Source organism: Alligator mississippiensis, chromosome 1 (genome assembly GCF_030867095.1).
Source record: "Alligator mississippiensis isolate rAllMis1 chromosome 1, rAllMis1, whole genome shotgun sequence".
Classification (NCBI taxonomy): domain Eukaryota; kingdom Metazoa; phylum Chordata; order Crocodylia; family Alligatoridae; genus Alligator; species Alligator mississippiensis.
This window is the reverse complement of record NC_081824.1, coordinates 96,541,693-96,554,378: the sequence shown is the minus strand read 5'-3', so window position 1 is coordinate 96,554,378 and position 12,686 is coordinate 96,541,693. Positions and strand designations below refer to the sequence as shown.

The 12,686-nt window shown below is 45.6% G+C and overlaps 1 protein-coding gene across 1 annotated transcript in view; it reads right to left on the bottom strand.

Moving 5' to 3' along the window:
• SLC16A10 (solute carrier family 16 member 10) overlaps window positions 1-10,824 on the bottom strand; it is a 127,538-nt gene extending 116,714 nt beyond the window's left edge. The window contains 1 exon segment of the mRNA XM_059732978.1: window positions 10,344-10,824. Coding sequence (XP_059588961.1) covers window positions 10,344-10,662 — 319 coding nt within the window. The 5' untranslated portion in view covers window positions 10,663-10,824.
• Window positions 10,825-12,686: the final 1,862 nt, after the last annotated feature.

Here is a 12,686-nt window from a genome sequence, read left to right as displayed (position 1 = left end):
TCTCCATTCATTCAAAGAACAGATATAAAAGTAGAAGAGCAGCTCCAACTCTCCAACAGCCACAGCAGCAGATCTCAGCTCTGTTTTGGAACAGCTTCTTGGAATCTTGCACACTTCCTAGTTTTATCACTAATCATTGAAGCAGGAGTGTACAGTACATACCCAGTAGTAGTATAGTATTGGGGAGTTAAGCTGCATCCCCATTTCGCACTCTAGTGACACACAGCAGTGGCACTGCCACTTGGATACTTATCTGATTATTTTCTCACAGCTAAAGGAACATCCAGAAGGAATGAGATCCCTACTATGCCTTTGGAACTGTAGCCGCTTCTATGGCTCTATGGTATACTCTACAAATAGAAGCCAAGAACAGCATTCAGGCTTTCAGTCTCTTCCAAAGACAAACAAACATGTATCACAATATTACAGGGAGCCCCAAGAAATGGCAGATAAGTTTTCCTCTCAATGCATGTGGCAACTCAGAATGAAACCAAAGACACTGATAGAATTTACACTGCAAAAGAGGCTCCCCACTTCCTCTGTCATCCTTAGACTAACTAGTGCAGTTTTATTAGTTCAAAATTAGCACTGTTTAGTAAAAAATGTTTTTTGGCAGTTGAGCATGAAGCCTTGGTTAAGCGTCAGCCTCATGCAGAGGTTGCACCTGGTTTGTGGTGCACTAAACCACTACAGTGACAGTGTCACGCTAGTGTCATATAAAAGCTGGCAATTTCAGGTGCTGTTGTGCAACTAGAGATATGCCTATCAGTTCACAAGAAGTGACAAATACATTCAAAATCATGGAAGGGATTTAGTTAGTTGAGAGTGTTTCTAACTGCAAGAGTGGAAGCTGGAACAGAAGGTAGAATGAGTCCAAATAATTTTTTTTTTTTTCTTTCCAAACATAAAACCGCGCACACACACACACACACACAGAAGTCATCAACGGAAAACAAAACAAAGCTACTATCCCATGATACTGAAAGCTGTTTACAGTGATAAATAAACCACGCTGTCTTGCAGCCCAACATGATCACTGCTTCCCCCAGATAATCAAAAGAGGTGCCAGATAGAGTATGTAATTGGCATTCTTTTAGCCATGAGGTGCTTGGTAACATGCAGTGATAGCTAGTCAGTCAAATGGACACCAATATCCGCTTGTTTTATTATACACAATATTGTTTTGATGTACACTGAAGTGTGTAATCAACTGAGGACTGAAGCTTTCAGCCACAAACAAAGTTATATGGAGCTATGTAGTGCAAATGTGCCATTAAAGGCTGTATATATGATCTCTTTTATTAGACCAACTGAGTAGTTGGGGGGGGAAAAAAGTTCTTAGCAAGCTTTCGGGTACAATCACCTATCCTCAGGCATAGGGAGAGCTGCTGAGACTCCCTGTCTGAAGGGCGACTGCACCTCAAAGCTCGTTAAGAACTCCCCCCCACCCCACCAACTACTCAGTTGATCTAATAAAAGATAATCACAACTACCCAAATAAGCTTTCCTGCCCATGACCTTAGACCAACATGGCTACAACCAAAAACCCATTAAAAGCTGTGACTTACAAACACTGCACTGACCTGACTGACCTTGTTAAATGGAAAAAAACCCATCCACAAATTGAATCACTGAGTGCTTGTTTTGATAGGGATAGGTTGTAACCCTTTTAGACATTTTGGCCAAGGGAATATTTGACAACAAGGCTTCGGATGAAGCAAAGAGGAAATTAGTTTTACTATTAAGATTCTTGCAAGTATAACTTTGTGAAATCTTATTTTCCTTATTCTTATTTGGTTTACCAAAAGTCAACCAAAAAGGAAAAACAGATGACTATGACTAACTAACTGAATATAGTTAAATCAAGTGTGGGGAAAAACAAATGAACAAAACCACACACAAAACAACACACACACACTTTAAATTATCTTTTGCACTGCTTCAGAAAGATCTTTTGAATGTTGTGAACAAAGTAGTCTTCTGGTAACATTTGGCAGGGGGGAAAAAATTCCTTCAATCTCAAAATATTTTGCAGAAGTACAAGGAAGTTAACAATCTTAACCAAGTTCCACATATCCACAGTATTATCCAAATCCCAGGCATATTTTAGTTGGTAATAGGAACCTTCTCAACAGGAACAGGATTCTAACCATCTATGCATCAACAGGTCAAATTTACATAATAGAACAAAGTTTGTGCAACTACCTCTTGGAAAAAATCTAACTGTAGATAAATGGAAAGGTTTTTATTTTGAATTAGTAGTCTGGTATTAATTCAAATAGAAAGCATAACTATAAACACAGTTAGACTCAACATCCTACAGAAGAGACAAGTGCCTGAATGCAACAGTGAATTAAGGAAATTTTCAAAAGATCAAGAGACAGGCAGTCCATAATGTCAGAAGTCCTTAGGGATGCTTTGAATAGGAAAAATAAAAAACTTGGCCGAACTACAGTATAGAATAATACTATTGTTCATCCCAGAGAAAGTTCAAGATGTGCTACCGAAGCATTGCCTTCCTATACACCCAATGCAGACCTGTGCAGGCCAATCCACAATTTATGTTGTATACCATGGGTGCTCAACCCTCAGTCCATGGACCAGATTCAGCAGAGGGCTCCCCATAGGTCTGAAAATTTGCAGTAATGGCAGCATTAATGGCTGCCCCCCTCCTACCAAACTCCCAGACCCATGGGAAGTTGCACAGACCAATCAGTATGGCCCTACATGCTAGATCAGGCATGCAGGGCAGCACAGAGCCCTATCTCAGTGCTTGGGGCCAGGTGGGCAGGTGCTACAGGGCCCAATCCAGGCATCCAGGAGCCAGCAAGGCCACATAGTGCCTCATCCTGGCACACAGGGCCAAACTGGGTGCAGAGCTTGTCTGCAGGCATTCATCTGGCCTACAAGACCAAAAGGTAGAGCACTACTTCTGTATACGCTTTGTGAAATGTTAATAAGAGATGGGATTTCCTTTTGCCACAGGTCACTAACACCAGTTTATAGACTCTGCAGCTACTTTTGACTAAGCACAATCATCATGGTCACTGCTACACCATTTACAAAGTGTCTAAGAATACCATACATGCCCAGACCCAAGACAATTCTGAATTTAAGATAAACCTTAAGTAATTAGATTCCAGGTCTGGAGAATTTGGAAAATTACAATGTTTTGTATGTATGTATGTATACAATTTAATTATTGGAGGGTCTTAAATTAATGTTTGTGCAGGTGTGCATCTACTGTAGCAGGAGCAGGAAACAGGGGAGTCAAGTGTCCCCAAACCTTCTACTATTGCTTACCCTTTAGCTCTAACCCAGGGGTGGGCAATTATTTTGGGCAGAGGGTCGCTTACTGAGTTTTGGCAAGCTATCAAGGGCCGTGTGACAGGCAGTCAGGGGCAGATAAATATTAATTTTCTAAGTTTTTAGGGGCTCTGCAGGCCAGATAGAATGGCCTGGCAGGCCGCATTTGGCCTGCATTTTGCCCACCCCACTCCAGCCTCCTGCCCCTCCCTCCCCTCCCAGTCAAATGGTGGGGAGGGGAATTCATCTTGGATTAGAATAAATACAGCACTCTCTAGTGGAGGAATTTTACTGTGGTAGCTGTCAGGGTAACTAGCTATACTGAAAGCCAGTTCATAATTCAAATCGGAAATAGCCAAGAGATGCATTGTCTGCAATGTGGAACATTTGAACAGATTTGCTTTAGTCAAATTTTTTACTCCTGTTCTAATGACAGTTTAAGGACCCATCCTTAAACTTAAACCAAACTAAACCTGCAAGTGAAGTTACCCTGATTAGGGGAGCTGCCAACAGCTAGAGGAGTTGCAAAATAAATACATAAAATGAACTAACAGGACTCAAGAGCAATGACAACCAAAGCAGTTATGCATGTTTCCTATAAAATAACTGACTTGTGTGATACTGCATGTGGACAGCAGCAACAATTGGTTAACAATTTCACAGATGGCTCTATAACTGAAGTCATATATCCAATCCTTCTCAAGTCAGTGGCATTTTAGCCTCTCCAGAGATCTCTTTCTGAGCAGCAGGCTGCCTGAAACAGTTAAGATCTAGCATTTAAGAACAGAAGCAACGACAACTTTTACCTGGACTAGAAAATATTAATCATTAAAACAGCAAAGGAAAAGAAATTAGTTTTCAAATGTAAAAAATTACAAATCATTCTTTACATGCATGGGTAACAAGTAGGGAAGTACTAAGCAGCCTGACGGAACTGTCAGTTTCCTGCCAACTGAAAGCAAGATATCACCACTGTTGGGGTCATGTTCAATGTTCAAAAGGGGTCCACCTACAAAAAAACCTCTTCCCCATCCTCCTGCCCCCATGCACACAGCCCTACAGAGCTGATGTCAAAGGAAGCAAGGCACAAAGCTGGAAGGTGACAGCCTGAGATACTGATACCCTGAAAGATACTGGAGCATATCATTAGGTAATCTCTTTCTAAGCACCTAGAGAATAATAAAGGTGATAAGGAACAGCCAACATGGATTTGCCAAGAACAAGACATGCTTAACCAACCTGATTTCCTTCCATGATAAGAAAATAGGCTTCACTGAAGGCTTTCAGTATGATTACATATCATTCTCTTATATAAACTAAGAAAAATACAGTTTATATTAAACTACTGTCAGAGTGAGATTATGCACCCACGTTACAGTATTCAATAGCTTAGTACAAATAACTGAGTGAAGGTATAAGTGAGGTTACCCAGGGGTTTGTCCTGTCTCAATTCTGTTCAATATGTTCATTAATGAATTGAAAGATAAAATTGAGGGACACTTAGTAAGTTGCAAAAAAGACAGCAAGATGGGCAAGGTAGCAGACATTTTGGAGGCCACCCTTCTAATTAAAAAGATGTTAACAAACTGGAGGAGTCATCCGAATTAGAAGTCCCCAAAACTTCTACATTTAGGATAGAACAACCAAATGTACAAATAAGAGTCAAGGAGCAACAGGCTACACTACTGCATGCTACAGGGTAGCACTGTTGTCAGGGGAAGGAGCAGGGAGGAACAAGACATCTACATCTATATAACCTCTCATATATAGATACAGATACAAAGGGCTTAGTCGGTCTGTAACGCTCTTTAAATGCAAATAGCTTTAAAATTGCAAGAGAGAACATGCGTCCTTAGAGAAATTTCTTTGCTAAACTTTAGCATTTGTTTAGTGACCATGTCAGGATGATCCCAACTTCCAGAATTGGGAAAAAAAGCCGGGGGCCAGGGCTGTTTCTACTGAGCTCCTCCTGGGAAGGCAGAGGGAGGGGCCAGCTGATGGAAGCAGGAGCCAGGCAGAGGTGTGAGGCAGTGGGTGAGCAGTGGTGGCCCTGTCCCAAGCAGCGTTCCCTTCAAGCTGCACAGCGTGCACGGTTGCACAGGTGCATCTGGCAGTGTGGCATGAGCGTGCCTGCATAGCTGCATATGCCACACAGCTTAGAGAGAACACTGGTCCCAAGCCCTGAGCAGGGAAGGAGATGCCTAGGGGTGGTGCACAGGAAGTCCCAGGGCATGGGCAGCTGTTGCAAGGCATAGAGCTCACCTGCCCTTGCCCAGCAGAGGCATGCAGATGGCAGCCGGAGTAGGTCCGCCTCTAGCCCACTGGACTAGAGCAGGTTTAAGAAGGGACTGGTATCTTCAAATGTTCAGCCTATTTTAAGTTTTATAAATATTTAATAAATATAAAAAAGTTAAATGTTTGTTTTTGTTATTTGAAATTCATCCATCATTCTTGACAGGCAATTCGCTAGTAAAAATCTAATGTGATATAGTGGGGTGAATTGATATGACTGTTGCATGCAAGTCACAAGAAGCAACTCTTCTACTCAGTTTAATTTGGTAGAACTGAACAGATCTTTTTCTGATTTATTAACACAATATCAAAGAAATGTAAAACAAGGATATCCCCTTTGAAGAAAAAAGAAAAAAAAAGAGAGTCAGAGTTAAAATAGTTTTAACTGCTTTGTCATGCGTTTATTAATGGTTAAAGTGTCAGTCTAGTGATTAAAACTATTTTAACACCTAAATTTACACAAATACTGAACTACAATTAACTTCTTGAAATTGTAACAGTAAAATTCTTAATTTATTTTAGTCCCTTCAGTGAAATAGGTGAGAAGATACAGCCACACTTCTGCTCAAGATGAAATAAACTAGTGCATTAGCAACTGAGGAGAAATTAAATCTGTCAGCACCAAGAATTCTAGACGAAGAAATACTTTCAAAACTGCAACCTGTTGGGATTATCAGAGTTGAAATAACCACCAGTCGATTATTTGCTATACTGTAATTGAGGCCATCTGATTTTGACATCATGGAGTATACATTTTATTAGTAGTTTTCTATATTTGGTTGGTGGAATTTAGAGAAAAATATAAGTCCTTAAAATGATAATTGTTCTATTATTTCTGTTCTACTAAATAAGCAGGTTTATTTTAAAGGAACAGGCCAGTTAACAAATATAACAATCTAAAGTGTTAAAAAATGTATGTCCTGCTTTTATGAAGAGAAGAATGATCCAAGTATATAAGAGGAAATGTATGCAGGATGGAACAGCAGGAACTTCTAATGCCCTATCAAGGTACATAGTTTTATCAACTTGACAGGACACTCTAGATGGTGAAGAAATTAAACAGATGATTCTAGGAAGGTAATTTTGATACTGTATGTACTCTTTTCCAAACTCAGAAAAGCTCTTTCAGTTGCCTTAATGGATGGATGGAATCCATTATGGATTCTCCCTGCTCTTATGCAAGTCTGTTTGGTCATTAAAATAATTCAAAGATTGAAAAAAGCCACAGATTTCTCGGTCTCTTTTTGCATCCTTCTGAAGGGTGAGGTACAGATCTTCTCTCAATTAGTTTTATTGCTCTTCAGTTGATCAGGCCCTGTCCTTGCATTTCCAGATACCAAGTTCTTGGGAAATGCAACAATACTTCCCATTGATCTGGAAGTGATCTCTGAAATATAGTAAAGCAGAGATTCTCAAAGTTTTTATGCTGCAGCCAGGCAAACTGTGGCCCAGTAGTCACAGCCAACTGTGGCTGGAATTTCCAGCTGGCAGACAGGTAAAGATACTTCTGTGGGACGGAGTATAAGTACCTGGCAAAAGAAAAGGCAGGTCTCAATCTTCACATGGCTAGGAGGCAGTGTCCTGCCCAGCAGGGACAAGTCTCCCTGCCCCCTGTGGCCACCTGCTGCATAAACTGACTAGGACCAATTTGTTCCCAGGCAGCCTCTATATGTGTGCGTCAGCATATTAGTTTAATGCGCCAATTTCTAGTACCTGCATCTACAGATACTAGAAAACAGCTCATTAGACTAATCTACTGTGCAGCAATTGCTGTACACGTGTAGACACTGACACTTTGCTGCACATTAGATTAGTGTTTGTAAATGAACCCAATAATGACCTGCACAGACAGATGTTAACATAAGCCTTCTCAGAATGAAGCTGTGTGCACCATGGGATTCATGTCGCTACATGGCAAGTTGTAGGGCAAATAGTGACCTCACATACCAAATTTCACTAGTTTAGACAGAGCTGAGATATAGAGGGTACTTCAAAGTTCTTAGGGTCTCTGAACACAAGTATGTCAAACTGTGCTCTTTATGATACACAATAGACTAGTACCATCCACTCATGTCAAGTAACAGCCACTCTCTTTTTTTTAATGTGCCAAGAAAAATATTCAAGAACAAGGAACTTTTCAAAGGGATGTCACTTTGAATTTTTAGGTGGGCTAATATTCCATGCACTGCAACTGCAGAAGACCTTTTAGAGTTTTTTCCTCCTGTTCCTCTGTTGACACGCTATAGAGAGTACTATACACTACAAAAGGATCTGGAAAGATTATCCATTGGTCTTGTAAGCTTAATAACTGGATTGCTTACAACCATACTACCTGTTAAATTTTCAGACAGAATTGTGCATTTTAAGTTGACAACTATTCAAGAAATTCTTGAGCCCTATAAACAGGGCCTGTGTAGTCTATGGGAAAAATGGAACCAAGTCCTACAGCTCAAAACACCCAGGGGCTCTGGATCAGTGTTCATTTTTCACTTCCCCAGGCCTCAGCTGCAGCTGTATCCTCTAGGTAGGCAAGGCTACACTTCTGGCTCTTCTCACTCTTTAGCTACAAGCCGATTTCTAGCACTGGCTTTTGATCACACACACACACACACACACACACACACACTTTAGAGTATGTACTATGATCTATTGAATGCCTCCTGGTAAGAAAATGTGTAGGAACAGTCAACTTCTAGCAGGTCCTAGCAAGGCAGAGTGACTAACCAATGTTTTGTTGCTGCTAGGCACACAACAAATTCTGCAACAAGCATACTGCACATCTTAGATGAATACTACATTCCACAGCCAATCTAGGGGGTCTTGAGCTAAATGACTCGTGACATGCATGCATCTCAGATTTGTCACAGTTCAGACACTGAGTTTCACAATTAATGTCTCCATATGAATTCCTGAAGCTGTAATACCTAAACACTTGTGTTTCAATTAAAAGTGAGAATCAGAATCAGGTTTGCAGCAAAAGTTAGCTTCCATGGCAAGTATTACAGTTGCCAAATGTATAGGGCCTTTTAAATGCCATCCTAAAATTAACGTGACACTACAGAAGAGATCCTAGATAAATTAAAGTACTATGGTCATTTCTATAACATTGAGTATCCCATGTGTTCCTCCACTACTTTTCAACATCTATTGCTTTTATTCATTACGCCCCCTGCAAAACATGCATGCTCATATTCAGAAGTTGCTCGTTTGATGTAACTTGCCATTCTTGACCTGTTCTCCTCTATAAAACTGTCCAAATACTCTAACAGTTTTTGTTAGGTGCTGTTTATCTCCAATATGCCTGCCTCTTCCCACTAATCGTATGCCCAATCACATAGTTTTGGCACTGAAGTCCCTTATTACTTGCTTCACTGCAGCACTATCGACACCATCATAACAGTATTCCCGTGTCTTTTCTGTTCCCTTCAGGCTACACATTTGCCTCTGCTAAAAGTAGGAAATAGGGTTTATTTTAAATGCTGAAAATCAGGAGGCAGCAACCCATCCTTCATATCAGTTCTGGTGGACTAACTAATCCTAATATCAAGGGAACCAGGTAACCACCAGGTCTTTCAGTCAAAGACCTAAACGCTTCTCTCTGCACAGCTGGCATTTCCAGAAATGTTAATTCCTCAGCAGGACTCTCACTAAAAAAAAACAAAACAAAATTTTAGCTACCTTGGAGGGGGGGGGGAGGAGGGGGAAAGAGAGAGAGAGAAAGAAAGAAAGAGAAACAGCTTAGTGGATCAAGTGAAAAGCCAATATGTTTTGCTTACAAAAGTTTTCAAGGGTCAGCTGGAACTTTGTAACAATAGGTGCTGAAAGCTGTGTAAGGGTGGGATCTGACCATACAGCTCCAGGATTCTTTGTTTGTTTTTGTTTGTGTGTGCATTACAAACAGGTTTAGAAACCTCCAAAGAGATACTAGAAGAGATGTGCATGCTTTGAGGTTCCCCTGCATAGAGTATTTCAGATGTAACTGGAAGATACTCAGGAGTCTGATACTGGCATTTCTTTCAAGTGAGATAGGAAAGAGCCTGACCCCTGGTCAGACCCAGTTCCCTCTCTATTTCAGCACCCACTCTCTGCCTCTGTGACACAGGGTACGTGCCAACTGACTTCATGGGACAAAGAAAAAAAAATAGGGAAAGGAAAGAGGGCCAGCAGGTCAAAACAAGTGCACCAAGGGGGCACACTGAGCAGAGCACATTGGACAGCGCCGAGTGTCGCTCAAATGAGCCCAAGGAGGCAGCAGACACTGGGCTAGACAGACCTAGGTCTGGCCCAGTAAGTGGCAGTTCTTGCCCTCTTTAGCAGGCATGAAAGACTCATCACTTCAGGCTAGCAGAGGGCAGGAGCAGTGGGCTGGGCAGTGCGCCACAGGCAGAAGGACGGTGATGGCCTTCAGGGATGTTCAACAGATGTGGAGCATAGCAGCCTTTCTGCGGTCCACTGGGGGATCCACTGCCTTCACCTCAATGCAAGCAAACTGCGTCTGCGTGTCCAGTGAGCCCAAGAAAGTCAGAGCATGTGTCCATGAGCATCTCAGCATTGGAGCGTTGTGTCCAAGAGCATCTGTGGGCCTGAGGCGGGGGGGGGGGGGGGGGGGGGGGGGGAGGGGGGAGTCCTGCCCTCCTATGACCTCTCCCCCAGGAGCAGGGGGCAATCCATGCCGCGGCAGCCGCCTCCCCCCCTGGCCCGGCCACGGGAACACCCAGCCCGGCTCCCGCCTCGGCGCCCCGCACCTGTCTTGAAGATGAGGTTCGCGTCGTCGCGGTCGCCGAAGGAGTCGAGCATGGAGACGAAGAGAACCCCGCACGAGTTCTGGATGCCGAACACCGCCCCGTTGCACCACATGGCAGCTAGCATCACCACCCAGCCCCAGCCGCCCTCGGGGGGGACGCTCCCGCCCGCCGGCGCCGGCCCCGGCACCACCAGCGGCTCCTCGGGCGGCGGCACCCACTCGCCGTCACCCTGCTTCAGCGCCGCGGGCGCCGGGGCCGGGGCCGGGGCCGGAGCGTCCCCCGCGCCCTGCGGCTGCGGCTCCTCGCTGGCCGGCGCCATCCCCGCGGGCTCCGCACGGCGGCACGGGACCCCCAGGGAAGCAGTGGCCGCGGCGGCTCCTAGCTCCCTACGCACCCCCGCTCGGCTCCAGCAACATCACCCGCACCGCACCGCACCCGACCCGACTCGACCCGACCTGCTACCGACTTGGAGGACCTACGGCTGCCGCGGACCTTTAAATAGGCCCGCCCCTAGGGGGCGCCGGGCCCCTCCCCCCCGCAGCTCTGCGAGCGCCCATTGGACAGCAGAGGGCGAAGCCCCGCCCCCGCCGCGTGGAGGGGGCGGGGCCGAGTCTTGCCTGCAGCTCGGGGGAGAAGCTCGGGAGTTCCAGCTGCAGCTGCGGTGGCAGCGCTGCCCAGGGGCGGGTGGTGGTGAGCGGGCGCCCCACCCCCACCCCGCGTGCGCCGAGGCGGGAGGGCGAGCTCACCTCAGCCTCGCGCGGGGGAACCCCCCGCCTCCTGCAAGCTGGGTTCGCCTAGCCCCGCCCTCCGCTCCTGCGGGACGTTGGCCCGGGACGAGGTTGGGGGGGCGTTTCTCCTTCCCCGCCGTGTCCCGAGCAGAGGGGGCGGTCCTCATTGGCCGCTGAGGGGGCTGTGCTGGCGTCCCCCGCTCCGCCCCGGCTCTTGACGTGATTTGTGTGTCAAAAACCAACCCACAAAAAATGTGTCAAAATCCAGAAGCTTACAAATAAAGATTTATTTATTTTTTTGGCAAAGATTTGGTTGGTCTAATCAAAGAGATCACCTCTGCCCCGATTTCCGATTCCAAAACCAAAGCAGGACACGCCCCAGGTGGGGGCGGGGGGGGGGCACCTGCACATGCATGCCACGAACCACACGAGCAAGCTCTGTGGGGCATGGCACATAGCAAAGCAGCAGGTCTCCAGGAAGCAGAGCAGGGGAGAGGGAGAAGGTCAAGAAGGAGCAGGAAGCTGAACAGCTGATGGGGGGGTGGGCAAGGAGAAGAAAGCAGAGCAGCAGATGGGGCAGGGGGCACAGGGCAGGAGGGAGCAGCAGATCTGGCAGGGAGCAGGAGGTGGGGAGAAAACTGCAGCAGATCAGGAAGGGAGCAGAAAGCAGAGCAGCTCATTGAGCAGGAAGAGGCAAGCAGAGAAGCAGATGGAGCAGGGAGCACAAGGCAGGAGAAGACTGCAGCAGATCAGGCACAGAGCAGAAAGTAGAGCAGCAGATCAAGCAGAGGGCAAGGAGAAGATAGAAGAGCAACGGATCAGACTGGGGGGCACAGCAGGGAGAGAAAAAAAAGCAGAACAGCTCAGGAAGGGAGCAGAAAAAAGAGCAGCAAATTCAGAAGGGAATTTTACGGCACCTGGGGAAAGGGGAGGGCTAATTTAGGGCAGTGGCGACGCATAGGGGGTGCACCCCCTGACCAGCTGCACTCCCTGCTTAAGCAACGGGCAGAGGGGGCAGGCAGGAGTGCCGGTGCCCCCCCTGTGAGCGCCAGCCAGGGAGTTGGCGCACTGGATGTAGGCCACTTCCAAAAGCGCTGCAGCCACTCACCAGTTGGTAAATTTTGTCGTTGGCAGAACCTTCTCCCCGGTTGCTGGGGGGGCACGTGCCCCCCCAAATAAGGGGGCACCAGTCACCCATTATTTAAGGCACACTTGACAGAAAGATTGCCCCCCCAACTTCCCTAGACAGCAATTAACAGTGTCCTGCATGCTCATCACTTCTGGGCTCCTGCCCAGTCTTGCCTGCAATCGACACCTTGCACCTGCCTTTCTCTAGAGCCCAGTGTGCCCTGTTGAATTAAGATCTGTTCTTTGCATGTGTGCTGGGGATGAGGATGTTAAAATATATTGGAAAATGGGTGCATGCACACAAACCCCAGGATTTTCAGCTGACCATTGGAAGCATGTGTCTTCCTCAGACACATTTCAGGTGGTTACCAAAAACAACCATCAATTTAAATCTCTTAAAATAATCCACAAGATTATATAATGTGGAAAGGCCACCTCCTTACAAATCTTTGTGCCCAAGTAATTAAACAAGTCTTGCTCAGTTTCC